General features: G+C 44.4%; 1 protein-coding gene across 2 annotated transcripts; it reads left to right on the top strand.

The window, feature by feature from the left end:
* Positions 1-417: 417 nt before the first annotated feature.
* THSD1 (thrombospondin type 1 domain containing 1) lies at positions 418-27,415 on the top strand (the record flags this gene model as incomplete). 2 transcript variants are annotated; one of them, XM_080689916.1, is made up of 4 exons in its annotated part: positions 418-475; positions 5,714-6,679; positions 18,112-18,270; positions 26,037-27,415. In XM_080689916.1, the coding sequence occupies 4 exons, from the start codon at positions 418-420 to the stop codon at positions 27,413-27,415; spliced, it is 2,562 nt and encodes an 853-aa protein (XP_080546042.1). The 2 variants fall into 2 exon arrangements, with proteins under 2 accessions (XP_080546042.1, XP_080546043.1); XM_080689917.1 differs by lacking the exon at positions 18,112-18,270.

The following is a 27,415-nucleotide window of genomic DNA, read 5'->3' as shown; positions in this document are numbered from 1 at the left end:
TAAAAATGTGTTATTCAGATTGGCTGTTAACGCTGATAAAATTAAGCTAGTAACTCCCACTTGAGGATGTGCTATAAAGATAACGAGTTTGGCGTTTTGCAAAAGATACTCTTGGTCATGAGCAACCTGAATGCTCTTGACAGGTGAGCTATACAGAAGCCAAATGGCGAACATCCTGGAACATTAGACGTCACTGCCCAAGGGACAACGTTTGTTCTCCCTCGTTTTCTTTTGATATCACTTAAAAAAGTCTGACTTCTTAGAATGGCTTTGTCATTTCATGATTTCATGACTCACATTGACTGTAGTCATCGTTTTTTAAAGTTCTAATTTCAGGTGTTTTTGGGGAAAAAAATCCCAATTTGGATGTGAGCAAGGACATGAGGAGACTCAAGACCTGGGATTCTGCTGATCAGAATGAAATCAATGTTGAAAGACCTTTCGAATCTGTTGTTGGTGGTGCTCTGTGACTATGGTGAGTGATGGGAGTAAACTAAACGCTGTAGATGTCAATAAAGACACAGAAATGTAGGGAGGGGGTGGCGCATGCCTGTAATCCTAGTACGTGGAAGGCTGAGGCAGGACGATCACAGTTCAAAGTCAGCCTCAGCAACTTAGTGAGGTCCTCAACAATTTAGCAAGACCCTGTTGCTCAATAAAAAACTAAAATAAGGTTGGAGATGTAATTCAGAGATACAGTGCTTCTGAGTTCAGTCCCCAGCACCAAAAGAATAAAACCAGAAATCTGAGGTTTATAAATGCAGTGATGCAGATGATCTTTTATGGAGAAAACAGGGTCAACAGTAAAGAGACTTTTTTTTTTTTTTTTTTTGGTGGTACTGGGGGTGAAAGCCGTAAGCTTTCTATCTCCAGGCTATACTCCCAGACCTATTTTATATTTTAATTTGGAAACACGGTCTCACTGAGTTGCTGAGAGCCTCACTAAGTAGCTGAGGCTGGCTTCGTACCTGTGCGATCCTCCTGTCTCAGCTTCTCAAGCGCAGGGATTACAAGTGTGCGCCGCTAGACCTGGAGTTGTAAAGAGACTTTTAAATTGTGACTTACAACCTGGGTTCTCTGAAGATACCTCAGAGTTCTGAATGATTGATTCAGATTTCACTAAAAAACAAACAAACAAAAACCCCCCAAAAAACTTACTACCATTTTAACAAATGGGGGGGATATACATGTCCTCTCTCGCTCCCTCTTTTTAAAAAATTGTGGGGTTTTTTTGGTGGTAATGGAGTTCCTGGAAACCCTTCTACCTCCGGGCTACACTCCCAGACACCTATTTTTTTAATATTTTTATTTGGAAACAGAGTCTCCTAAGCCAGCAAGGCTGGCTTCAAACCTGCGCAGTCCTCCTGTCTCCGCCTACCAAGCATGGGGATTACAAGCATGTGCCACCACACCCGGCTTAAATTATTTTTATTTTGAAATAGAGTCTTGATAAGTTGCTGAGGCTTGCCTGGAACCTAGATTCTTCCTGTCTAAGTTAGGATTACAGGTATCAGCCACCTTGCCCAGCTTCCCAAGTTCTCTTCGATTGATTTCAGAGTAGTTCAGCATTGTAGGTCACTTCACACACACAGATGTTTTATATATTGGGGTTCTACATGAGATTTCTCTTGACTTGGGCTGGGGATAAGCTCAATAGTAGAACACTTGCTTAGCAATGCAAAGCCCTGGATTCAATCCCCAGCAGCACAACAAATAAGTAAATTATGATAAGATTTCACTGAACAGAAAGTTTTACTGCTAGAGTATTTTTGGAAGCAATCTGAATTTCAATCTTGAAATCTGTCCATTATGTGCTCTTAGACATGCTTCTTAGTCTCTTTCAACCTTAGCAACAACGTTGACTTCAGATGGTTGTTAAGGTAAAATAAGATCAAGAACCATAGAACACCTCAAACGCCCGAGCACATACTAGGTGTGTAAAGCTAGTTTTCTTCCTTGTTTCATTTAAAAACTGGGTTCATAGCTGGGCTGTGGTGAGTACTGGGGTCTCTTGGGCCACTAGTGCATAGCTCTGAAGCAGCACACAAGCTGTCCCAGAATCGGCCACCATCCTCAGCCTGAGTCACCTCCAGATGCAATGTAGTATCCTTCAACCTTTGTTTTGCCAAATGAAAAACAACAACAACAACAAAAAAAAAATAAAATAAACTCAAACTATCCAGCCAGAGGTGGTAGTGCACACTTGTAATTCCAGCATTTGGAAGACAGAGACAGGAAGATCACAGTTCGAGGATAGCCTCAGTTACTACTTATTGAGGCCCTTTACAACTCAGAGCCTTTTTCAATATAAAGAATAAAAAAATAGGGCTGGGGGTATAGCTCTGAGGTTGAATGCCCCTGGGTTCTATCCCCAGTACCACACACACAAAAAGAAAGAAAGAAACAAACAAACAAACTAACTAACTAACTATCCCATTATGATTTTGGAGAGGATTTGGGGGGGAGTTGGACCACTCTTGTCCTATTTTACTTTATCTATTTATCATTATCTATTATCTACTTACTTATTTATTTATTTATTTTGGCACTGAGGATTGAATCCAGGGGTATTCTACTTCTGAGCTATACCCCTAGCCCTATTTTGTTTTAATTTAGAAACAGGGTCTTGCTGGGTTGATAAGAGTCTCACTACTTTCTGAGGCTGTCCTAAAACTTGCAATCCTCCTGTCTTAGCCTCCCAACAACTGGGATTACAGGCATAAGCCTCCCCATACGGATACTTTATTTATTTTTGAAACAGAATCTTACTAAGTTGCTGAGGGTCTCACTAAGTTGCTGAGACTGGTCTCGAACCTGTGATATTCCGTCTCACCCTCCTGAATATGGAGATTACAGGCATATGCCACAATGCCTGGCCTATTATGCTTTTAAGTACTGATCAAGTATTCAAATCTTTTCAAGTTTTAAATATTTTAGTTCACCTCTTATCAGATAATAGATGAAATGCTAAACTAATTAAAAATACCTCTATGTACCAATACATTCATGTGCCGATGCTAATAACCATTTATACCATTTATATGTATAGCAGAATATATATAAATATATGTGTGTATGTATTTCAAAGACTATAAGCTGGACATGGTGGCACATGGCTACAATCCCAGCACTTGGGAGGCTGAGACAGGAGGATCACAGATTCAAAGCCAGCCTCAGCAACTTAGGAAGACTGTTTCAAAATGAAAAATAAAAAGAGGCTGGCTGGGGGTATATCTTGGAGGTAGAATGCTTCTGGTTTCAAACCTCAGTACCAATATATAAGTTAATTAATTAAATTAATTAATTGTGATATAAGTCCAAACAAAAAACACACACACAAGCCCCTCTGGACATATGTAAATATACACATATTATGTATGGATGAAGTATAAATATAAATAATAAGAATAACAAGATCACAGTCATTTTTCAAGCCCAAAGTGTGCTGCAGCCCTTTGAATCGTTTCTTACCCAGCCTTGGGCTGGCTGACTGTCACATTGCCAAATTCTGCTTCCTTTGATATGCATTTGGATAAGGTTCAGGACAGAAACAAGGATTCTTGTGTCTGTTCTCTGTACCATTCACGTCAGCTGCTCGGCTGGGTCTCTCTTTAAATGATATGATTGATCCTAACTCTGATACCGGGGAGGCTAGTAGTCATCTCTCCTCTCTAGCAGTGCCAGTTGCTTTAATGCCATTAAAATTGTCAGTTGTCAAGAATAAGTCTAATTATTTCATAAATCTTTATTCTATCCCTTGGGTGATCCATGCAGAATAAAGTGTCAACATTCTTATCCATTTAAAACTTTCTACCTCACATAAACTGTTAACACTGGTTCATTTCCTGGCAAAAATTTCTTAGCACTTGTCTTGACAATAACATTGAAGTAAATGTAGGTTCTTGTATTTGTTTTTATTTTGTACTGAGAATGGACCCCAGGGGCATTCTATCTCTGAGATACACTTCCAGCCCTATTTGATTGATTGATTGATTGATTGTCACTGAGGATTGAACCCATGGGCATTTTACCTCCAAGATATACCCCTTTCCCTATTTTATTATTTTTTATTTACAAATGGGCTCTCACTAAGTTGTTAGGGCTTCGCTAAGTTGCTGAGGCTGGTTTTCAACCTGCAATCCTCCTGTTTCAGCCTCCCAAGTACTGGTATTACAGGCATGTGCCACCACATCTGGCTAGGTCTTAAATTTTTTTTTTTTTTTTTTTTTTTTTGGTGGTACTGGGGTTCCTGGAAGCCCTTCTGTGTCCGGACTATATTCCCAGAACTATTTTTTTTTTTTTTTTTGAAACAGGGTCTCTTAAGCCAGCAAGGCTGGCTCCGAACCAGCGCGATCCTCCTGTCTCCGCCTCCCAAGCGCGGGGATTACAAACTGCTCCACCACACCCGACTAGGTCTTGCATTTTAAATAATCTAGACCAGTTTGTACTGTATCATTTAAATCTAACTTTGCTATCTACCCGTTTCCATCAAATACCTAAACACCACAATGTGATTAAAATGAGAAATGTAAAGTGTTGGATTTTTAACTTGAGAATTGTCAGCTGTCATTCTAGCTATGTAGATTTTCATTGCAGATATGTGTTAAATACTTATCACTAATGTGTTATTTTAAATATCATGAAAGATGGAGAGAGAACACAGCCACTTAGAATGGAACAGCTCAGTGCCCAGTTCCCAGGGGCTGGATGTCATCCTTGGTTTATGTCATCCTTGGTTCGGTTACAGCTTCTCTAGTGTCTAAAATGCTGTTTTTTTCATCAGTGCCACCAGTAGTGACATTGCTCAGCTGCGTCTTTCTTTTCATTATATTTGTTATTTTGTGGTGCTGGGAATGGAGCCCAGGGTCTCACACGTGCTAGGCAAGCGCTCTACCATTGAGCCGCATCTGGGGGTTGAACCCAAGGGCATTTTACCTCTGACTTACACTCCCCAGCCCTATTTTATTTTTATTTTGAAACAAAGTCTCCCTAAGTTGTTGAGGGTCTCTCTAAATTGCTGAGGCTAGCCACAAACAGGCAAGCCTCCTATTTAGCCTCCCAAGCACTGGGATTATGGGTGTGGGCCACCACACCCAGCTCAACCATACCTTGTTTTTTGTGGGTCTGGGAATGGAACCCAGAGCATTTGACCTCCAAGCTACACCTCCTACCCAATTTTTTATTCTTTATTTTGAAACAGGGTCTCACTGAGTTGCAGAGGGCCTCACTAAGTAGTTGAGGCTATCTGCAAACTGTGATTCTCCTGTCTCAGCCTCCCAAATGCTGGGATTACAAGTGTGCGCCACCACGTCCAGCTTCAACCATACCTTTTAAAATAAACCAAGAACACTGGTTCCTTTACTGGCAAAGGACTTTCCAAGCACTTGTCTTGAATATTAGAGAATAATAATGTTGAAGTATATTTAGGGTCTTTTAAAAACCATTTCTGGTAAATTTTTTTGCGGGTCTGGAGATAGAACCCAGGGGCATTCGACCTCTGAGCTACACCCCCTGCACTATTTTTTTTTTTTTTATTCTTTATTTTGAAACCGGGTCTCACTGAGTTGTAGAGGGCCTCACTAAGTAGCTGAGGCTGTCCGTGAACAGCAATCCTCTGGTCTCAGGCTCCCAAATGCTGGGATTACAAGCATGCGCCACCATGCCCGGCTTCAACTGCACCGTTTAAAAACCATTTCTGGCTATTTCATTTCAGTCTTTGGAGAAGCAGAATATCTCCTCTTGGGAGAGGCAGGCCACGTAGCACTGAGCAACGACACAGTGTCGGTGGACTTCCAGTATTTCGATGGTGCTAACGGGACACTGAGGAATGTATCTATTTTGCTGTTGGAGGCCAACACCAATCAGACTCTCGCCACCAAGTACCTCCTGACCAACCAGTCCCAGGGGACACTCGAGTTTGAGTGCTTCTACTTCAAGGAGGCTGGTGACTACTGGTTCACGATGGCTCCAGAAGTGACAGACAATAGTGCTCCAGGCCCCTGGTGGGAGAAAAGTGCCTTTCTGAAGGTGGAATGGCCCGTCTTTCACATTGACTTGAATAGGACGTCCACAGCAGCAGAAGGCACCTTCCAGGTGGGCCTTTTTACCAATCAACCACTGTGCCCATTTCCTGGGGACAAGCCTGACATCTTGGTGGACGTCACCTTCACCAACAGTCTCCCTGAGGCCAGAGCAAGTCCAGGACACCCCCTGGAGATAAGACACAGCAAAAAGACACAGCTCACTCAAGGGCAGTGGGTTGAGTTTGGCTGTGCCCCTGTGGGGCCAGAAGCCTATGTCACCGTGGTGCTAAGGCTGCTTGGCCGAGACTCCATCATCACGTCCATGGGACCCATCGACCTGGCTCAGAAATTCGGATACAAACTGGTGATGGTGCCAGAACTCACTTGCGAGTCTGGAGTGGAGGTGATGGTGCTGCCCCCGCCCTGCGTCTTTGTCCAAGGAGTAGTGGCTGTCTTCAAGGAGGCCCCCAGACGTCCTGGGGAGAAGACCATTCAGCTGGCTGAAAACAGCCTGCCCCTGGGAGAGAGGAGAACAGTATTTAACTGCACTTTGTTTGACATGGGAAAGAATAAATACTGCTTTAACTTTGGCATTTCAAGGAGAAGTCATCTTTCTGCAAAGGAGAAGGAGTGCATGCTAATTCAGAGAAATATAGGTTTGTATTTAGATTTTTATTTTAACTGTGTGTGTGTGTGTGTGTGTGTGTGTGTGTGTGTGTGTGTGTGTGGTGCTGGGGCTTGAACCCAGAGGCATTCTACCTCTGAGGTACACCCCCATCCCTATTTTATTTTTTAGTTTGAAACAGGAACCTACAATCTGGCCTGGAACCTGCAATCCTCCTGTTTCAGCCTCCCAAGTACTGCTATTATAGGCATGTACCACCATCATGCCTGGTGATACTGAGATTTTTAAACATTTAAGAATCAGATTGGTATCTTCATGTAATAAAAATTATTGAGAATTTAGGTGAACTGTGCCATTCTTTTAATGGCTTGTTCTTCCTAGCAAAGCAATTGGCACTGTCACCGTTATCAGAAAAATTAGGAGTATAGACATCCCTCAGCATCCATTGGGGGTTGGTTCCCAGATCCCTGCAAATATAAGATGGTATAATATTTGCCTATAAACTATGCACATTTTTCTGTATATTTTGTTTTTTGGTACTGGGATTGAACCCAGAGATACTCTACCCCTGAGCCACCTCCTAGCCCTATTTTATTTTTTATTTTGAAACAGGGTCTCAGTAAGTTGCTGAGGCTGGCCTTGAACTTGTGATCCTCTTATTTCAGCCTTCCACATACTGGGATTACAGGCATGTGCCACCATGCCCAGCTCCTCCAGTATACTTTAAATCATCTCTAGGTTACTTATAATACCCAATACAATATACTATGTAAGCAGCTGTTATACTGTATTGTTTAGAGAATAATGACAAGGAAAAAAGCCTGTACATGTTCAGTACATACGTAATTTTTTTTCTGAATACTTTCCATCTATGGTTAGTTAATTGTGGATATGGAACTTTCAGAGCACGAGGAGTCAATAAGTCTGGTAAACAGATCTACTTAACCACTTAGGTTTGCTTCCCCATCAGCAAAATAGGGATAATAAAAGTACCTATCCCAGACAATTACAGGGATTGAATGAAATAAACATGATGTTCTTAGCATAGTGCCTGGCATATAGGAAGTACTCAATAAATGTTAGCTATTATTAGATTATATTATTTAAAAATTGTATTATTACATTATTTAGAAAGCCCACAGCAGCTGGGTGTGGTGGTGCACGCTTGTAATCTCAGTACTTGGGAGTCTGAGACAGGAGGATGGCAGGTTTGCAGCCAGCCTCAGCTACTTAGGTCCTCCGCAACTTAGTTGTAGCTTGGAGGTAGAATGCCCCTGGGTTCAATCCTCAACACTAAAAAAAAAAAAAAAGCCCATGGCGGAGATGATTGGAATTCAAAACTCAATTCCAAATTGTATTTAGTAACTTCTGTTTTCTGCTACCTGAACATTTCCCCCCCCCTCTCTAAGTCATTCATTATAGGAATAAAACCTATCTAGTGAGAAATTGAAGCAAACTTTCTAAAAAGTCTTCAGATTCTGTATTCTTTGTATAGGGCCACTGAGAAATGGAGCCACCGCAGTGACACCCATCTCATGTTATGGGTGCTAGTAACTGAACTCAGGGCCTCTTGAAAGGTAGGCATGCGCCCTCCCTCTGAGCCACCTGCCCCCAGTACTGCCCCTTGCATTTCCCCTTTCCTGGCTGCAAGCCTGGTCTCAGCAAGTGGTATAATTTGACAGAGAGATTACTTGCTGTTCTTGCCTTCATTCTACTGCATTCAGCCCCCAGACTGCCAATGCTTCTGATCATCTATAATCCCAAGTGTTCCGTGTGTGTGTGTGTGTGTGTGTGTGTGTGTGTGTGTGTGTGTGTTTTACTGGACATTGAACCCAAGGGCATTCTACTTCTAAGCTATTCTTCCAGCCCTTTTTGAATTTTTTGTTTTGAAACAGAGTCTTGCTAGATTGCTGAGTCTTGCTAAATTGCTGAACCAGTGATCCTCCTGTCTCAGCATCCCAAATACTGGGACCACAGGTGTGCACCACACCCAGCTCCCAAGTGTTTCTTGTTACAGATCTACCCACTTCCTCTTCTTAGAAGTCCCTTTCTCTTGGCTCTCTCCCTGTCCACTGGCCTGCTTAGACTCACCTCTCCAGCCTGTCTAGATCCTGCGGCCCATCTCTTTATCCATCCTCCCATCAATGCCTGAACTTCTTTGCCCTGTTGTCCTCTCGAAGCACCCACCAGGCCGCACCCCAGCTCTGCAAGAATCCAGCCTTCTGCTTGGCCGCCCACGGCACTCAGGCTGCAGGACAAGGCCACACCCGGGTGAACGGGTGCCACTGTGGGCGGCTCATGCTTCCGCTCTCAGCTGGGTCTTCATGCTGCGCAGCGGGTCACCCTGGCCAGCTCAGGCTCCTTCCTGTTCTGTACAACAGCTCTTTTATACTTCTCCCACTCCCCTCAGTCCTCAGAGTTAACTCTCAGGATTGACTTTGCCTCCTGCCCATGGGGCAGCAGGAAGCCATCAGGTGGGAACTCTGACACTCCTTCCAAACGCTTTATGAGCCAGGCTTCAGACCGTCCTCTCCCCCTCTTTTTTGGTCACAAGGGAAAGAGGTGCCATTCCTCCAATATCAGGTCCCCCTCCCCTCAGCTGTGGAGCACAGCCCCTTTGTGCATTTCAGGAACCTTCTGTTAATCATCATCCTTCCTCTCAACTCTTGTCTTTAACTGTCCCTTATATAAAGGCTTTGAAATATGCTTAGTTTTCTTTTCTCTCTCCCAGGCATCACCTCTTTATTTTCTTTCTTTTATAGCCCAGTTTCTTGAAAACAATTGCCTACAATTTGGGGTTCATTTTCTTGCCTCCCATTCACTTCTCAACCTGCTGCAAACTGGCTTCTACCCTTACTCCATTCCTAAAAGTACTGTCACTAAAGCTTCCAGTCAATGAGAGTTTTGAGTCTCAAATCCAGGGACATTTTTCAGCCTGTGTTTCCATTGACCTTGGCTCTGCGATGGCACATCTGCCTTGCTTACCTCCCACCTCCCTGGCTGCTCCGCCACGGTCTCCGTGGCCTGCCAGTTCTACCATCTTGTCTCATCTCTTAAGTGTTGGCCATCTTCTCTTTTTGCTTTCACAGGTTTGCTAGGAGAGTGCTCTCCTAATGCTGATGTATCCCGATGGGCATCTCTCCCCTGCCCTTCCCTGCTAAATAACTGCCATCCCTCAGATGTCTCCCAGGTACTCAAAAGCAACACATCCGAACTTGGGTTCATCATCTTATCCCCAAACAAAATCTGCTTCTCAGTATAGGACTCCACCATCCATTTTATTATTCAAACCAGAAACTCAGAGTTTTTCTCTTCTCCTTCACCTCCCATAAATGAAGTCACCAAGTCCTATGGCTTTTGTGCCCTGGGTGTCCACTTTTTCCCAATTCCACAACACTGTTTGTTGAAGTCTTCATCATGCCTTACCTGAACCACTGTGACAGGTTCCTGACTGGTTCCTGACCATTCACTTAATTCTCGTTGCAGCCAGAGGGCTTGTTTAAAATGTAGGCCCTCTGAGGTTCCTTCTCTGCTTCAGACCTTGCAGTCACCTTATTGCACGAGGGTGGGAATCCACAATGCCTTCCGTGTCTAGGCTGTTCCCCACACTGTGCTGGGACCTGAAACAGCCTCCTCTCACCTTCCCCTGGCTAACACTAACCTGCCTGCAAGATTCCTCCAACCCAGGCTGGTAATTTGCCCAAGGCCAGGGGTGTTAGAGTGGTAGACTCAGAACACAAACCAGGTAGACTGCGCCTGGGTGTAGCTGGGTGGTGCAGCACTTGCTCTGCATGCGCAGTGCCTCCTGGGTTTGATCCCCGATACCACACAAACAAAACTAAAAACCAGACAGACTAACTTGAGAGTTTTCTTTTATCACTATTTTAGAATTGCCTTCCATACAGTCAACTGTCCGTTTACATATTTAACAATAAAAAGCTTGCAGATTGAAAAAAAAAAGGTTCTATTTTTTTCTTTAACTTGATGGTTCATATTGTGCTGCCTACCCATCTTGGAATACATCGTTACCATTTGGGAGTCCACTGGCCCGGGCGTGAGCATGATTTGTTCAATATAAGTAAGCCTTGTTCTATGTGAAGAAAATCTGAACTGTTTATTCCGTATTTCTTTGCTCCTGCTACTACTTATAGCTATTTACTTATGTCTGTGGAATTTTCTTATAAGCATGTTTTGTTTCGTTACCTTGGTCTCTTGAGCAGAATGTCTTGCAGATGTGAATATTTCATAGGATTTATTCCTTCTGATAATCTTGGAGGCAGAAACAAATTTTCCTTTTCACATTCCAAATTTTGCTCATTCAGAAATAACATCCTTTGTAGTGGACTGAGGTGCATTTAACCTGGACAAACAGGTTTGTTTTGTAGTGTGTGCGCTGTGTGGACTAAACTAAATAGCCTTTCATTCATGAAGAAAATATGTTTTGAGTATTGTTCCTCTTGCTCTTCAATTTTAATACATGACCTATAGCTATGTAATGAGTTCCCTTTTGCCAAATATTTTTCTCAAAGTTATTAGCAGATATCTTCAGGGATCAAATGCTTAAGACATTTAAATTTTTGCCTGATTAAATTTTACTATTGCTTTATTTGAATTATTTCCTGTTTAATTAATCTGATTTACAAATACACAAACAAAAAATTTACCTTGAGTATTTTTATTGGAAATTTTTTATTGTTAATTATCTTTTTTTTTGTTTTTTTTTGGTGGTACTGGGGATGGAACCCAGGGGCTTTTCTACTTCCGGGCTATACTCCCAGACCTATTTTGTACTTTATTTGGAAACAGGGTCTAAGATGCTAAGAGCCTCACTCAGTAACTCAGTAGCTGAGACTGGCTTCCAACCTGTGTGATCTTCCTGTCTCAGCCTCCTAAGCACTGGGATTACAAGTGTGTGCCACCACACCCAGCTTTTTTTTTTTTTTTTTTTTTTTTGTACTGGGGATGAAAGACAGGGGCTTTCTACCTCCGGGATATACTCCCAGACATATTTTATACTTTATTTGGAAACAGGGTCTCACTAAGTTGCTGAGAGCCTCAGTAAGTAGCTGAGGCTGGCTTTGAACCAGTGTGATCCTCTTGTCTCAGCCTTCCAAGCGCGGGAATTACAAGTGTGCGCCCCCACATCCAGCCTCCATTTAACATTTTTAAATGAGTTTTTTTTAATATTAAGATCCATGTTTTTATCAGAACTGATTACTTTCTGGACCCCACTAAGGTAATTTCTGTTTTTAAACAAATGACTTTATGTATTTAAAAACATTATATTTATTTTTTATTTATTTTTATATTTATTTTTTGCGGGTCGGGATGGAACCCAGGGGCATTCTACCTCTGAGCTACACCCCCTGCCCTATTTTTTATTCTTTATTTTGAAACCAGGTCTCACTGAGTTGCAGAGGGCCTCACTAAGTAGCTGAGGCTGTCCATGAACCGCGATCCTCCAGGTCTCAGCCTCCCAAATGCTGGGATTACAAGTGTGCACCACCACACCTGGAAAAAAAAAATTATAATTATATGAGGTAAAAAAAAAAAGAGTTCAGAAAGATTAACAAGAGAATTCTTAGGTTTTGTAATTCAACCTCTTTTTTTATTTTTTATTTTTTGGTCACCAATATAAGCACAAGAGAAAGATTAAACTGTTCATTGATTTAATTTTTAATTTAGATTTTACAGTAGTGGAATTTCCAGTAGACTTCTTAAAAGTAAAACACTGTGCTTTATCTCAGAGAAACCTTCGTATGCGACTCCCAGAGCTTTTCAGGCAGTGGGGGCTCAGTGTGTGAGCATCTCCAAAGCCCTGTGGACAAAGCCCGTCCATTGTTCTGCCACACGAACTGCAGGGTGATCCTGAAGGCACAGACCCAATATTGTGTTCAGTTGGACCTCTGCATGGAACATCATTACCACGCCTCAGTTGATACTGGTCCAGCATACTTGTTTGTAATGCTCCCACTCTTGTGAAAATCCTCAGAGACTTTTAATTGCTGTGAAGAACTCATGTTCCATGACTCACTCCAAAGATTGCACCACTTGGCTTACCTGAGAAGGCACTTCCCTGCTCACTTTCCTTAAGTCTTTGTAGTGCTTTGTATTAACCTTTGCTGCATTAGAAGTTTTGTCCAAAAAGGATGAAGAGAGACTTTTATGCAAAGGATGTTTGGGCACCTTGTGTTGGCAGGACCTGATAGGTCTGGGGGTTGGATGAGTGCTGATAGAGAAGAGATTTAAGCTAATTCATTATAGAGAGCTATTTAATTATCCTATCTGGCGGCAATTACATATCTGCTTGGAAGAGAGGTTTGCATTTATCAATCAATAATGGTTGTTTTGGCTGGGATTGTAGCTTAATCGTAGAACATTTGACTAGTATACATGAGGCCCTGGGATTGATTTCCAGCACTGAAAAGAAAGGGGTGGGGGTGTTTGGGGAGAATTTATGTGTATCTTGAAGTTCTGTTGTTAGGTGGATCTGTGTTTAGGATCGTTAAGGCTCCTTGCTGAATAGACTTCTTTGTTATAATGCTATGTTTCTCATTATCCCTGGTAATATTACTATTTTGTCTGATATTAATATAGCAACTCCATTTTTTTCGTGTGTGTGTGTGTGGAACTGGGGATGGGACCCAGAGGCATTGTACCTCTGAGCTACACACCCAGTCCTATTTTATAGTCTTTATTTTAAAACAGGGCCTCACTGAATTGCAGAGGGCCTCACTAAGTAGCTGAGGCTGTCTGCGAACCACGATCCTCCTGTCTCAGCCTCCTAAATGCTGGGATTATAAGCGTGTGCCACCATGCCCAGCTTCCTTTTTTTTTTTTTTTTTTTTGGTACTGGGGATTGAACTCAGGGGCATTCTACCTCCAAGCTACAACCCAGCCCTGTTTTATAATTCTTTTCTTTGAAACAGAGTCTCACTAAGTTTCAGAGGACCTCACTAAGTAGCTGAGACTGGCTGCAAACCTGTAATCTTCCTGTCTCAGCCTCCAAGTACTAAGGAGGCTCACTCCAGTATTTTAATGTTTATAAGATCTACCTTCTTCTATGCTTTTACTTTTAGCCTGTATATGTCTTTATATAGCAAAGTACTTTTTAACAGCATATAGTTGGGTCATGCTTTTTTTTTCTTTCATCTAATCTTAGAATCTTTTTAAATTTGTATGTTTGAATTATTTATGTTTAGTGTTATTATGTGGTTGGATTAAAGTCTACCAGTTTTCTGGGTTTGTATTTGTTCCATTGACCTTTTTCCCCACCTTTTTTAGATTAATTGGACTTTTTTATGATTTCTTTTACACTTTGGCTTATTGTTTATATCTTCAACCATTGTTAATGGTTGTCTTATAGCTTATAACATTCATTTATATCCTCATTCTACCTTCAAATACTATATTGCTTCACATGTGGTATAAGAACTTTTGAACAATACACTCCCCATTCCTGTCTCCAGTTGTATATGTGTGGGGGTTTGCTGGGGACTGGAGCCAGGCTGTCATGCATACTAGATGAGTCCTCATTCACTGAGCTATACTCTTAGCCTTTTCCCATTCTTCATGTCATCATTTTACTTTTTTTTTTTTTTTTAGAGACTTGGGATTAAACCCAGGGGAACTTTACCATGGAGCTACATCTCCAGTTCTTTTATATTTTTATATTTTTATTTTTAGACAGGGTCTCACTAAGTTGTCCAGGCTAGCCTCATACTTGTGATCCTCCTGCCTCAGCCCCTGGGTAACTGGGATTATAGATGTGCACCACCATGCCCTGTGCATTTCACTTTGTATATGGTATTCAACACAGAACACATGCCACAACTCTGGTTTAGATGATCAGTTATAGTTTAGAGCATTTATGAATAAGAAAAATGCATTTTATATTCACCTTTACATATGCCATTTTTAGCACTCTTCATTTCTTTATATAGATACAAGTTTTTGTCTAGAATCATATTTCTTCTCTCTGAAGGATTTCAGCATTTCTTTTAGTGAAGGCTTACTGGTAACAAGTTTTCTCAGTATTCATTTGTGTGGAAAAGTCTTTACTTTTCCTTTATTTTACTGTAATGTTTTCAGAGGAGGAAAGGTTTGTTTGGGCTTATGATTTCAGAAGTTCAGTCCATAGTTGACCAGCTCCAAGGCAGAGACATCACAGAGGCATGGCATGGCAGAGGAAAACTACTCAGGGCAGCTGGAAAGCACAGAGACCTTTATTTATTTATTTTTATTTTTTGGTGGTACTGGAGATGGAACTCAGGGACCTTCACCTCTATACTATACTCCCAGACCTATTCTATACTTTATTTGGAAACAGGGTCTCACCAAGTTGCAGAGAGAAATCACTAAGTAGCCGAGGCTGGCTTCAAACCTGCATGATCCTCTTGTCCCAGCCTCCCAAGTACTGGGATTACAAGTGTGCACCACCACATTGGGCTGAGATCTTTATTTTATTTTATTTTTATGTTTTGGTGGTACTGGGGTTCTTGGGAGCCCTTCTACCTCCAGCTACACTCCCAGACCTATTTTACACTTTTTTTATTTTTGGAAACAGGGTCTCTTAAGCCAGCGCAGCTGGCTTCGAACCTGCGTAATTCTCCTGTCTCCGCCTCCCAAGCGCGGGGATTACAAGCATGTGCCACCACGCCCGGCTTGAGATCTTTTTTTTGAAAGATAGTTTTACTGGTCATGGAATTCTGGGTTGCTAGTTGTCTGTTTCAGCACTTTAGCAATGCCACTCCATTATCTTCTGGTTTGAATAGTTTCTGATGAGAAGTCAGCTGTAATTCTCATCTTTATTGTGTGTATGTAATGTGTTTCCACCCTTACCCTGTCACCTGGTAACCATAGCCTTCAAAGATTGTCTGTCTGTCTTTGGTTTCCATATGTTTGAGTATAATGTGTTCAAGTGTCTGCTTTGTTTTTTGTATTTATCCTGCTTGGTGTTTTAAAAGCATCTTGGATCTGTGGTTTACTCTTTCATTAATTTTGGAGAGTTTGGGGACATTCTTTACTCAGGTATTTCCTTTGTACTATTTCAATCACATGTATAAGGCATTATTTTATATTGTCTCACAGTTCTTCAGACTATTTACTTTTCCCCCTCTTGTCTTAGTGTACCTTGTACTGTTAGAATACCTGAGACTGGATAATTTATTTATTTATTTGCAGTACTGGAGATGGAACCCAGGGGCATTCTACCTCCAAGCTACACCCCCCAGTCCTATTTTTTAGTTTTTTTATTTTTTTTGAAACAGCATCTCACTGAGATGCGAAGGGCCTTGCTAAGTAGCTGAGGTTGTCACGAACCAAGATCCTCCAGTCTCTGCTTCTGTAATGCTGGGATTACAAGCGTGCACCACCACACCCAGCCGAAACTGGATCATTTATAAAGAACAGAGATTTGCGTCTTACAGCTCTAGAAAGTGGGAAAGCCTTAGAGTCTGCATGTGATGAGGACCTTTGTGCTGCATCATCCATGGCAGAAGGTGAAAGAGCCAAAAAGGCATGTCCCAAGTCTTAGGACCAGCAGTAATCCATTCATGAGGGTAGAGCCCTAAGGACCTAAACTCCAGTTAAGTTTCACCTTCCAACACTATTGCATTGGCAACCAAATTTCTAACACATGGGCTTATTTTGGGGGGGGGTGCATATTCACATCTGAGCACTCTTTGTGTTTCAGTTTGGGTGATTTCTAGTTACTTATATTAAAATCCACTGTTTCTTTCCTCTAGCCCTTGTGCGTCCCCCAGCCCTAGGTTGTTGATATTTGCCACTTGGTTCTCGCTATCCTGGAGTGAGGGGAGAGTGTTCTCTTGTACTGGCTTTACTCAATCTCGGGCAAGTGTCCTGTCCCTGATTCTCAGAGATGGGGCTTTCTTAATGATCCTGCTCTTCCCTAGTGGGAGAAGTTCTCCAATAGTCTTGGGTCCAGGACGTTTTCAACTCCTTCCCAAGGGCAGTTTTTCTTTTCCATTCCCCAGCAGCAGTTGGTTTCAGCTGATATTGAGAGTACAGAATTTACTGCCTTTCCCCAGTGCTTGAGATTATTGTTCTGTAGAGAAGGTGGGGAGAAGGACCAGGATTAAGTTTTGTGTCTTTTCCACAGTGTGATGTCCCTTCTCCCTTTCGGTTCCCCTTCCTTCCTTCCTTCCTTCCTTCCTTCCTTCCTTCCTTCCTTCCTTCCTTCCTTCCTTCCTTCCTTCCTTCTTCTCCTCCTTCTCCTTCTCCTTCTCCTTCTTCTGTGGTACCGGGGACTGAGCCCAGGGGAATTCTACCTCCATGCTGTACCCCCAGCCCTATTATATTTTTATTTTAAAGCAAGGTCTCACTATGGTGATGAGAGTCTCACTACTTGCTGAGGCTGTCCTCAAACTTCTGATCATCCTGTCTCAGCCTCTCAAGTACTAGGATTACAAATGTGAGCTACCACACCCGGGTCCCTCCTCAGATGTCTACCATTAAGAGGCTTTGTCTGGTCTTGCACCTGCTTATGAACATTTGGTATAATCTTTGGAGAAGAACCTGCAAGTGGGTGCAAATTCCCCTTTTTACAGCATTCCTGTGTTCTCATGGTAGTGTATAGAGCCTTTTAGCAATTCTTAAAGCTAGCTAAAAAAAATTTTTTTTTGTACCAGGGATTGAACCCAGGAGGATTCTGCCTCTGAGCAATACCACCAGCCCATTTTGTTTTTGAAACTGTCTCACTAAGTTGCTATCCTAAGACCTAAGACCACCTAAGCAATCCTTCTGTCTTGGCCTCCCAAGTACTAAAATTACAAGCATGTCCCACCATGCCCTGCTTAGCCAGTTGATTTTTGACAAAGGTACCAAAAAATATCTCTGAGAAAAGAGAGCATTTTCAACAAATGTTGTTGGGAAAACTGGATAGCCATGTGTAGAAGAATGAAATTAGACCTCCATCTCTCACCGCGAAAAAAGGTCAACCCCAGATGGATCAAAGACCTAGAAATTAAGCCAGAAATATTTCAATTACTAGAAGAGGGCTTAACCTTAGATGTCAGTACAGATTTTCTCAACAAGGCCTCCAAAGCTCAGGAAATAAATCATCAGTACATTCGTTATTACAATTTTAGATGGAGTCTTCTCACCAGCTTATATACCTAGGTCCCCGAGTCTATCCCAGGTAAACAAATGTTGCACCCCCTCTTTCCTTGGAGCAGCCTGTCTTTCCTTATATTGCAGGCAAGTTTGTTGCCTGTGACCTCAGCTGTGTGGTGGGTTCTGGAAGGCTAAGATTTTATAGATTGTGCAGCTTTTCTTTGCTTTTGGATCAGGAGCAACACTCCACCTTCCTACATCTCTGGGAATGTTTTTATTTACTGATTGTTCAGAGCCTGAGAGTTGTGTCTTGCTGCTTTTTTGGGGGGTGCGGTTAAATACCCATTCTCAAGTGAATGAGCTCTAAAAGCACAACTTATGTCCTTGCAGAAACCTGGGGGCTGTGGCAGCCGTGGAGCCAGTGCAGTGCCACCTGTGGGGATGGCGTCAGAGAGCGTCACCGAGTGTGTCTCACTTCCTTCCCCTCCAGACCTGGCTGTCCTGGATCTTCCTTGGAGACCTCCCCGTGTTCCCTGGAGGACTGTGCTGGTAGGTGGTCTTCCTGCTTCCCTGCGTGCATGGTCTCTATTGAACCCAGGCCTGCATGAGAACCTAGTCTGCATAAGCAGTAGACTACTCAGTGCTCTGTGGTGGCTGTAGGTTGTTCAATCCCTGTACTCACTGGTGTGTCTAAGCCTGGGGATGGCGGAGAGATAACTTGCCAGTAAGATGATGAGACTTAGCACTGTCAAAGTGAGGGACATGATAAGAAAATGTGTCTAAATTGAAGATTCAGACATAGTAAGGAATTTTTAAAAATACAAAAATGGTCTGAGGGGAGAATGATTGTTTCTTAATAATTTGTTTTTGTTATTTCTTCTTCTGACTCCCCTCCCAAGACTATGGGAAAATATTTTCCTTTAATTCTTCTCCTATAATCCCAGAGAAGCCCAAGGGGATACATAGATCATTTGTTGTCAAAATGAGACAAAACACTGTCTTGCCCTCGAGTGGCTAAGTTTATTTTTTTACCACCTCTATCTGTGGTGAGGAGACGGGAACATTTCTTCTTGCCGTTGTCTGGCGAATGGCCTTCCCCACATTTTCTAAGCATCGTCAAGGCACATGCTGGTAGGTGCTCAGTAAGCATTTGGTGTGAATGGTCCATCGACACGAGGCTCACATGGCTCAGTTGGGATGGCTTCAGTTCGTGGAGATGAATCCCATTCATTTGCCACAGTTATGGGAATGCGAGGTCCTCGCGCTTTCCACCCGATCCACCCCCTTCTCACTCTCGGCCCCTGGTTAGTTGGCTAGCCTTTGCTCGGATCCTGACCCTTAGATATGGTCCCTCTGCCAAGTCCTGACTTCCATTCTCCAATTCCAGATTCAGGGTCCATCAAGTTCCTTGTCCACTGGGGATCTGGAGGACTTAGGTTCTTGTCTTTGGGTCTCAGGCGCCTTTTAGCCGATACCACAGGCGCCTGGCAATGTCTCAGCCATGTCCCTACCCCTGGCCTTAGGAAATGCTTCTTGCTATTTCATCTTCACAGCCAGCACCACAGGCCTTGCTCCCTCCATCTGTCATCTTAAGAACTTTATTCTCTCTTCTTTTTCTCACCAGGGCCTCTCTGCTCCCAGCCCTCAGTCGGCTGTCTTTTTCATAAGCCCCAGTTCGCACTCTGAAAAGAGTCTTTCTTCAGCTGCATCTCACATCGTTTTCTAATGTTTGTGACTCTGTCTAATCATTTTCTTTAAGCCCCTTCCACTTCCTACAGCTCCTTCCTTGTGTACCACGTCAGATATGCCTCATCCTTTTAATTCTTGGATGGCACATTGTGTAAATGTGTAGCTGTGTCCATCTAAAGTTCCCTATGACCCAAGTGAATTTAGTATCAGCCATTTGTTGGTGACCTACTGTATGTGAGCATTCCCAAAACACGGTCGCACTTAAACCTCACACTAATTCTCCAAAGTAGGTATTCTTATGCGGGGCTTAGATCATGAAAGCTTACTGCCTGCCAGACATTTTTTAAGTGACTTGCACATATGAAGTAGGTATTGTTGGCCCTCTGAAGAACAGGACAAAGGAAAAAAAAAAAAAAAGAGCCTTGAAAGTTCTGCAACTGTGGATTCAACCAACCACAATTAGAAAATACTCAGAAAAAAAATTGCATCTGTACTGATTAACTATAGACATTTTCTGGTCATTATTCTATAAATAAGAGAGTATGACAACTGGTTGCATAGTATTTACTGGTTATAAGGTATTACAGAATGTTTATAACGAGGTGTTATAAGTAACCTAGAAATGACTTAAAGTATATGGGAGGATGTGTGTAGGTTCAATACAAATACTATACCATCATCTATGGAGTCTGGCACCCATTGGGTCCTGGAACCAGTCCTCAACAGATACTAAGGGACACCTATGTGCTGTTATCACCACATTACAGACGAGGCTGGGGCATGGAGAAGGAGAGTGGCCTGCTCAGGGTCAGAGTGAGGGATGAAGGGGACTAGAGCTGACTCCATACTCAGCTGCCTGTCTTGCCCACTTTGCCTTTGTAGGCTTTCTATTTCTGAAAGAGGTCTAAGTAGCTGGAATTAGCAGTCATCTTTGAGAATATATGACTATATTACATGCTCTGGCAACTTAACTTTTTAATGCTGGGTGGGATCTGGAAATGCAAATACATTATTAACTAGCAAGAAGGGTAAATGCTAGCAGAGCCTGGTGCACATGCCTGTAATTCCAATGCCTCAGGCTGTGGAGCATTACGGGAGGCTGAGATCAGAGGATTGTGATTTGTGGACAGCCTCGGCTACTTAGAGAGGCACTTTGCACCTCAGTGAGACAGTTTCAAAAAATGAAAAGACTGAAAAATAGGGCTGGGGGTGGAGCTAAGAGGTACAATGTCCCTGGATTCCATCCCCAGTATTGCAAGAAAAAAAGAAGTGTAAATTCTAAAGACACCTGTACTACTCTCAGTGGGCCTCAGATAAATGCATATGTGGGTAAAAATGATCTTTTCTTCCAAGTCTTCTCTTTTTTTAATTTTCCACTCCTCAGAAATGCAAAGATCTACTTGTGGCTTGCTTAGTATTAGGAGATCTTTAGGTAAATGAAGAAAGACTAGATGAGGCAGGATGGGCGGCCAGCAGCTTTGGGGCTTTTCTTCAGGTGTGTGTGTGTGTGTGTGTGTGTGTGTGTGTGTGTGTGTGTGTGTGTGTGTTGCCAGGGAGAGAGTGAGTAGCAGCATGGCTGTTACCAGTGAGCTTCATCTCCAGCCTTTTTCATTTTTTATTTTGAAAGAGGATCTTGCTAAATTAACCTGGCTAGCCTTGAACTTTCAGTCCTCCCTTTTCAGCTTCCCAAGTACTGGGACCACAAGTGTGAGCCATTGTAAATGGCTCTTATTTTTTTGTACTGGGGATGGAACCCAGGGGTATTCTACCTCCGAGCTACACTCCCAGCCCCATTTGATTATTTTTATTTTGAAACAAGGTTTTGCTAGGTTGCTGAGAATCTCACTACTTGCTTAGGCTGTCCCTGAACCCGCAATCTTTCTCTCAGCCTCCCAAGTAGAGGATTACAAGGGCGTGCCCCCATGCCCAGATCCTAGCTAGCTATGCTTTTTATTTTTATTTATTTATTTATTTATTTTGGTGGTACTGGGGTTGGAACCCTTCTACCTCCAGGCTACACTCCCAGACCTATTATATATTTTTTATTTGGAAACAGGGTCTCTTAAGTCAGTGAGGCTGGCTTCGATCCTGCGCAATCCTCCTGTCTCCACCTCCCAAGCGCAGGGATTACAAGCGTGCACCACCATGCCTAGCTTAGCTATGATTTTTAAAAGAGCCAATCAGAGTCAAAAGATAACAGAGCTAAGACAGTGGTTCCTGATGTGAAATAGCAATGCTCACTCTCATCAGCAGCCACTGCAGATAAAAAAAAAAAAAAAGTGATAAATCAGAGGACTGTTTTTCATCTGGTTGAGAGTTCAGAGTTTTTTTTTTTTTTTCCTTTCTTTTTTCTTTTTTCGCGGGTCTGGGGATGAAACCCAGGGGCATTCGACCTCCGAGCTACACCCCTTGCCCCCCTTTTTTTATTCTTTACTTTGAAACCAGGTTTCACTAAGTTGCAGAGGGCCTCACTAAATAGCTGAGGCTGTCCGTGAACTGCAATCCTCTGGTCTCAGCCTCCCAAATGCTGGGATTACAAGCGTGCGTCACCACACCCGGCCAAGTTCAGAGTTTTGTTTGGCTTTGAAAGAACAAGGTCTGAGTGCAGCTCTGCGTTAATTTGGTCTCTCTTGTTCAACGAGAGAGTAGGAGGATCCAATGGCTGATACCCACATTCCATCTGGTAGGGTGCTGCTCATCTTTTTAAATAGTGAATGGATCAACTAATTAAACTAATGTTTATTGAGTACCAACTATGTGCAAGTTACTGTGACTGGGGTTGGGAGTTAGGTAGATAAGGCATGGGCTTGTCTTATGGGTCTATGGTATAGTGGCCTAGAAGATACAGAAAAGCACAACATGGGCCCTGCCGTGATAGAGACATCCACAGCTTTCTAGCAAAACTCACAGCAGTGAGAATGCAGGCTGAGAGCATTTCCATTTTTGGAGCAGGTGATATCTGAGCTAGAGTTTGAGTGCTAAGAAGGTGCCATCTCAAAACGCAAGATATGCAACGGAGTTTTAGCGAAGGGAGCAATGAATGAAGGCCTAGAAGAGGATTGTACAGCAAGGGACCTGGAGACATGGAAATGGTTTACTGTGGCTGGAGGACCGTGTGCTAGGAGGGGATGGGAAAACAGGCTGGACAGGTAGGCAGGGATCTTAAAGGTTTGAACTTGCATTTTAGAGAGATCTCTCTGTCTGTAGCACGGAGTACAGGTCAGAAGAATAAGCATGGTAGAGGGGTGTCGGATCAGAGATTTTCAGCGACCCATGTGAAAACTGAAGCCCTGGCAGTGGAGATGCAGAGGGAGGAGGATGCAGAGACTCTGGATATGGCAAGTGATGGAGAGACAGGCCTGAGGGATGACAGCCTGGATTCTAGTACTGGACACTGCCGGGACTGCAAAACTGCTCTCTTGAGACTGGGTAAATCAGAGGAGATACAAGTTCTCGGAAGATGATGAATCTTGGGTATATTGAGATGAAGACAGATCTCCCTGACTCCAAAGTTTATGTTTTTCTCTCTAAATTAATGAGTGCTATCACCAAAAACAAGGAGAGATTTGTAGGAGACATCTAATATTAGCTGGTGCTGCAGGACAGAACTCCTTTGGCTGTCAGAAGGTCATTAGTGACCTCAGCAGGAGCCGTATTTTTGGAATCCTAAGGACATTTGGCAGGAGATAGAGTTGAGACGTGGGAGGGCATGTCAGCAGATGTGGACTCCTCTTCCTGTAAGACTAGGAGGGTGAGCCGTGAGCCCTGCACATGGGCAGTGTAAGAGGGCTAGAAAAGGGCCTTTAAAGTAGGGAGCTTGGGCACGCTTGTATGCTGAGGCGCAGGAGCTACACCGTGGAGAAGCTGGGGGCAGCTGGTACAGGGTACAGAGGGATGATCCCCTTGGAGAAGGGTGGCCTAGAGAGCCTCTGTGGGTGGACCTGCCTTTTCTAGGAGGGCACTTGTGTCCCTGGTCTTGTGAGCAAGAGGTAAACAGAGGCGTGGTTTTGGCTAAGTTTCTGGAGCAGGGAAGGATGACAGAAGAAGCTGGGGATGAACTTGCCTGATGGCATCTAGTTTTTGTGACATACCAGACTGCTGAGGAAGCAGATGAGGAGGGGACCGTGGGGAAGTGTTAAAATTGGAAGGAGCTGTATTTGGGGATGGAGAGAGCACTGTTCAGGGATCCATCAAGGATCTGTGTGCAGCCGAGGTGGCTCTGTGAATATGCAGAGGTGCTAGGCTGTGTGGTCACGTGACTTTCCCATCCGTCCTCAGGGACTGGGTGCAGCAGCTGAGAAGTCACATGGGGTTGAAATTTTGCTGCAGAACAGGGGAAGGGGAACAGTTGAGTATTCGAGGGCCAGAGGGTTGGGGTGCTAGAGAGAAAGGGGTAGGAGTTGGTTAGGGACAGAAGTGAGGCTAGGAGGCATTTGGCAGATTGGGAGAAAAAAAGAGGGCTGGAGAATCAGAAGTGTCAGTGCAGTTGGATGACATAGCACAGGGACATGAGTGAGAGGAACAGTGGGTGAGAGGGATGGACACAGGGTGGACGCCACTAGAGCGTGGACCCTGAGGGCTAAGATGTCAGAGGAGGAGCAGCTGCGGACAGTGGGAAGGTGCTGTGTATGGGTGGACCCCAAAGGGGCCAGGATGGTCCTAGCTCTGAGCTGGTGAGAAAGGCAGGAGTCCAGGTGCTAGAGTGACTGCCAGCTGTCAGGAGGTTGGGAGATTACAGAGGGTGGAGGATGGGAAGGGTGGTCTAGGAGCTAGGTGTGGTACTGCACACCTGTAATACCAGTACTTGGGGAGCTGAGACAGAAGGATCACAGGTTCAAGACCAGCCTCAGCAACACAGCGAGACCCTGTTTCAAAATAAAAAATTAAAAAAAAAGGGCTAGGGGTGTAGCTCTGAGGTAAAATGCCCTGGATTCAATCTGCAGGAAGGAGGAGGAGGGAGGGAGGAGGGGGGGGTCTAGATGGATGGCATGGCACCGTAGGAGCAGAAGTTTCTTGTGGAGGGGAAGGAGTGATGTTAGAAGGACAAATATGACAATCAGGAATGAGATGGGGACACACCCTGCTGCTGACCCCATTTATTTATAAGGAAGTATGTGTATCAGCTCCCATCCAAGGGGCCGGGGGGAGCTGTACACTATGGGGTTGGCAGGCTCAGGTAAAGCAAGAAGGCCTAGGAGATGCTATGTGGCAAGGTTGGGGACGATTAGATGTTTTTAATCAGGTGTCCCCCAGCATTCAGTAGAAAGGCACAGGGGGACCCTCTGCAACTTAGTGAGACCCTGTTTCCAAGTAAAAAAATAAAATAGGGCCAGGGTGTAACTCAGAGGTAGAATGCCCCTGAGTTTAATCCCCCAGTATCCCCACACAAGAAATAAAGGAAGGAAGGAAAGAAGAAAGAGAGAGAGAAAAAAAATTAAAGGGGCAGGGGCACCAGTAGGATGTGTTGAGAGGTAGCTCCGCTGGTGGTGATAGGATTATGGAAAACGAGGCCGGACAGGTCTGGAAGGGTGTGGATGGTGGGCGGTGGAGTGACAGAGGGCAGCGGGAGGTGAGGTCAGGCGGGTCATTAAGCCTCAGGTCTCCAGGTGTTTGGTGGCAGAACAGGCAGAGGCTCTAGGTGGTATCTGCATCTTGCTGAAATATTTGAAAATGGTGGAACAAATCACTTTCAGAGAGCAGGAAAGATGAAGAAAAATCAGTGCCACCTGGAGGGTGGAGAGCGGTGTGGAGAGCTGGAAACAGCAAAGTGAGAACGCCCCAGCTTCTGTCCTTAGGAAGATGGCTCTGGATGCTAGGAGGGGAAAGTGAGGCATGTTATATTGCCAACCATCTTATTTTTGTCAGTTTATGCGCAAATTGAGGCACAGTCTATCTAAATTATTTTGTACTTCCAAGTTATACTTGTTAAGAATTTCCCTACGTGTCCCTCACAGGTATCAATTAACTACAGATGTTCTATGTTTATATTATCATAAGGGAAAACCTTGATTTTTTTTCCTGGACATTTATTTGTTTTTTCTGTAATGCTGGGGATTGAACCCAGGGGATTCTACCTCTGAATTTTACCTTTACTATTATTATTTTGAAACAGTCTCACTAAGTTACTGAGGGTCTGGCTAAGTTGCTGATGGTGGCCTCAAACCTGTGATCCTCCTGTCTCAGCCTCCCAAGTACTGGGATTACAGGTGTGTGTCACCAAACCCAATTTAGCTGGACACTTTCTACACACTGTTTCTGTGTACAAAATGTGAGAATGCAGGTTTTCTCTTTACTGGTGGCCTTGTTCTGCTTCAGTTATCAGCATACATAAAACTCAGAAAAACAAAAAGGAGATTGAACCCAGGGGCCACAGCTCTATTTTACTTTTTATGTCCTTTTGAAACAGCATCTCACTAGGTTCCTGAGTCTCGTACATTGCTGACTCCGTCTTCCAACCTGTGATCCCCTGTCTCAGGCTCCCAAGTACCAGGATTACAGGAGTGCGTCATCACACTGGCCCCCGTTTCTTTTAGTTGTCTCTTTAACTGCTGTGACAAGCAAGTCAGAGGTCTTAAAACTGGGCAGAGAAACCACTAGTGACTGCCTTTCTTCTTTCTCTTTTGAAGCTTCCCGGCCATCCGGCTCATCTCCCCTCCCACCCCAGGGCCCAGCGAAGTCCAACAACGTGGTGACGGTCACTGGGATATCCCTGTGCTTGTTCATCATCGTGGCCACCGTGCTCATCACGCTGTGGAGGAGGTTTGGCCGTCCCCCCAAGTGCAGCACCCCAGCTCGCCACAACTCCATCCATTCCCCCGGCTTCCGGAAGAACTCAGATGAGGAGAACATCTGTGAGCTGAGTGAGCAGCGTGGGAGCTTCTCAGATGCAGGTGACGGGCCAGGGGGGAGCCCTAGGGACTCGGGCATCCCTCTGACCTACAGGCGCAGTGTGCCGGTGACTCCCGAGGACGACGCCTCCGGCAGCGAGAGCTTTCAGTCCAACGCGCACAAGATCATCCCCCCTCTGTTTAGCTACCGCCTGGCCCAGCAGCAGCTGAAGGAGATGAAGAAGAAGGGCCTAACGGAGACCACCAAGGTGTACCACGTGTCTCAGAGTCCCTTGACAGACACTGCCATCGACGCTGCAGCCGGGCCCCCCTTGGACTTGGAAAGCCCAGAAGAAGCGGCAGCCAACAAGTTCCGGATAAAGTCCCCATTTCTGGAGCAGGCCGCAGTGAGTGCTGGGGACAGGCCTCCCTCCAGGCTGGATTTCAGCTTGTCTCCAGCCAGCTGTGCCATGAGCCCCAGCCAGACCCTGATCCGCAAGTCCCAGATGAGGCACACGGCTGGCAGAGGGGGCTCCTCGGAGAGGAGCCACCCCAAAAATTCTCACTTCAGGAGGACGGCTAGTTTCCACGAGACCAAGCAGGCCCGGCCGTTCCGGGAGAGGAGCATGTCCACTCTTACTCCCCGGCAGGCCCCGGCCTACAGTTCTAGGACCCGGGCTTGGGACCAGGCAGAGAACCGGGTTAGGCCTCCTAGTCGAGGTGCCCACCTGCTTCCTGAGAAACTGGAGCACCTCCAAGGGGCCAGTGGAACCAGTGGCCTATTAAGCCCTCTCCCTAAACCGTACACCGTGGGGCAGCTGGGGAGGAAACCAGACCTGGGGGATTGCCAGGCTGGGTTAGGGGCAGGAGCTGAGAGAACAGAGCCTCACAGAGCTCGGAGGGGACCCTCCCCGAGTCACAGGAGTGTCTCAAGAAAGCAGTCTTCTCCCACCTCCCCCAAAGATAGCTACCAAAGAGTCAGTCCTCTGAGCCCTTCTCAATGTAGAAAAGACAAATGTCAGAGCTTCCCAGCTCACCCGGAGTTCGCCTTCTATGACAACACGTCATTTGGTCTCACTGAGGCAGAGCAGAGGATGCTGGACCTCCCGGGGTACTTTGGGTCAAATGAAGAGGATGAAACCACAAGTACACTGAGCATGGAGAAGCTGGTAATTTAG

The sequence above is a fragment of the Muscardinus avellanarius genome (genome assembly GCF_963383645.1).
Source record: "Muscardinus avellanarius genome assembly, chromosome: 2".
Classification (NCBI taxonomy): Eukaryota; Metazoa; Chordata; class Mammalia; order Rodentia; family Gliridae; genus Muscardinus; species Muscardinus avellanarius.
This window is presented reverse-complemented; position numbering and strand designations above follow the sequence as displayed.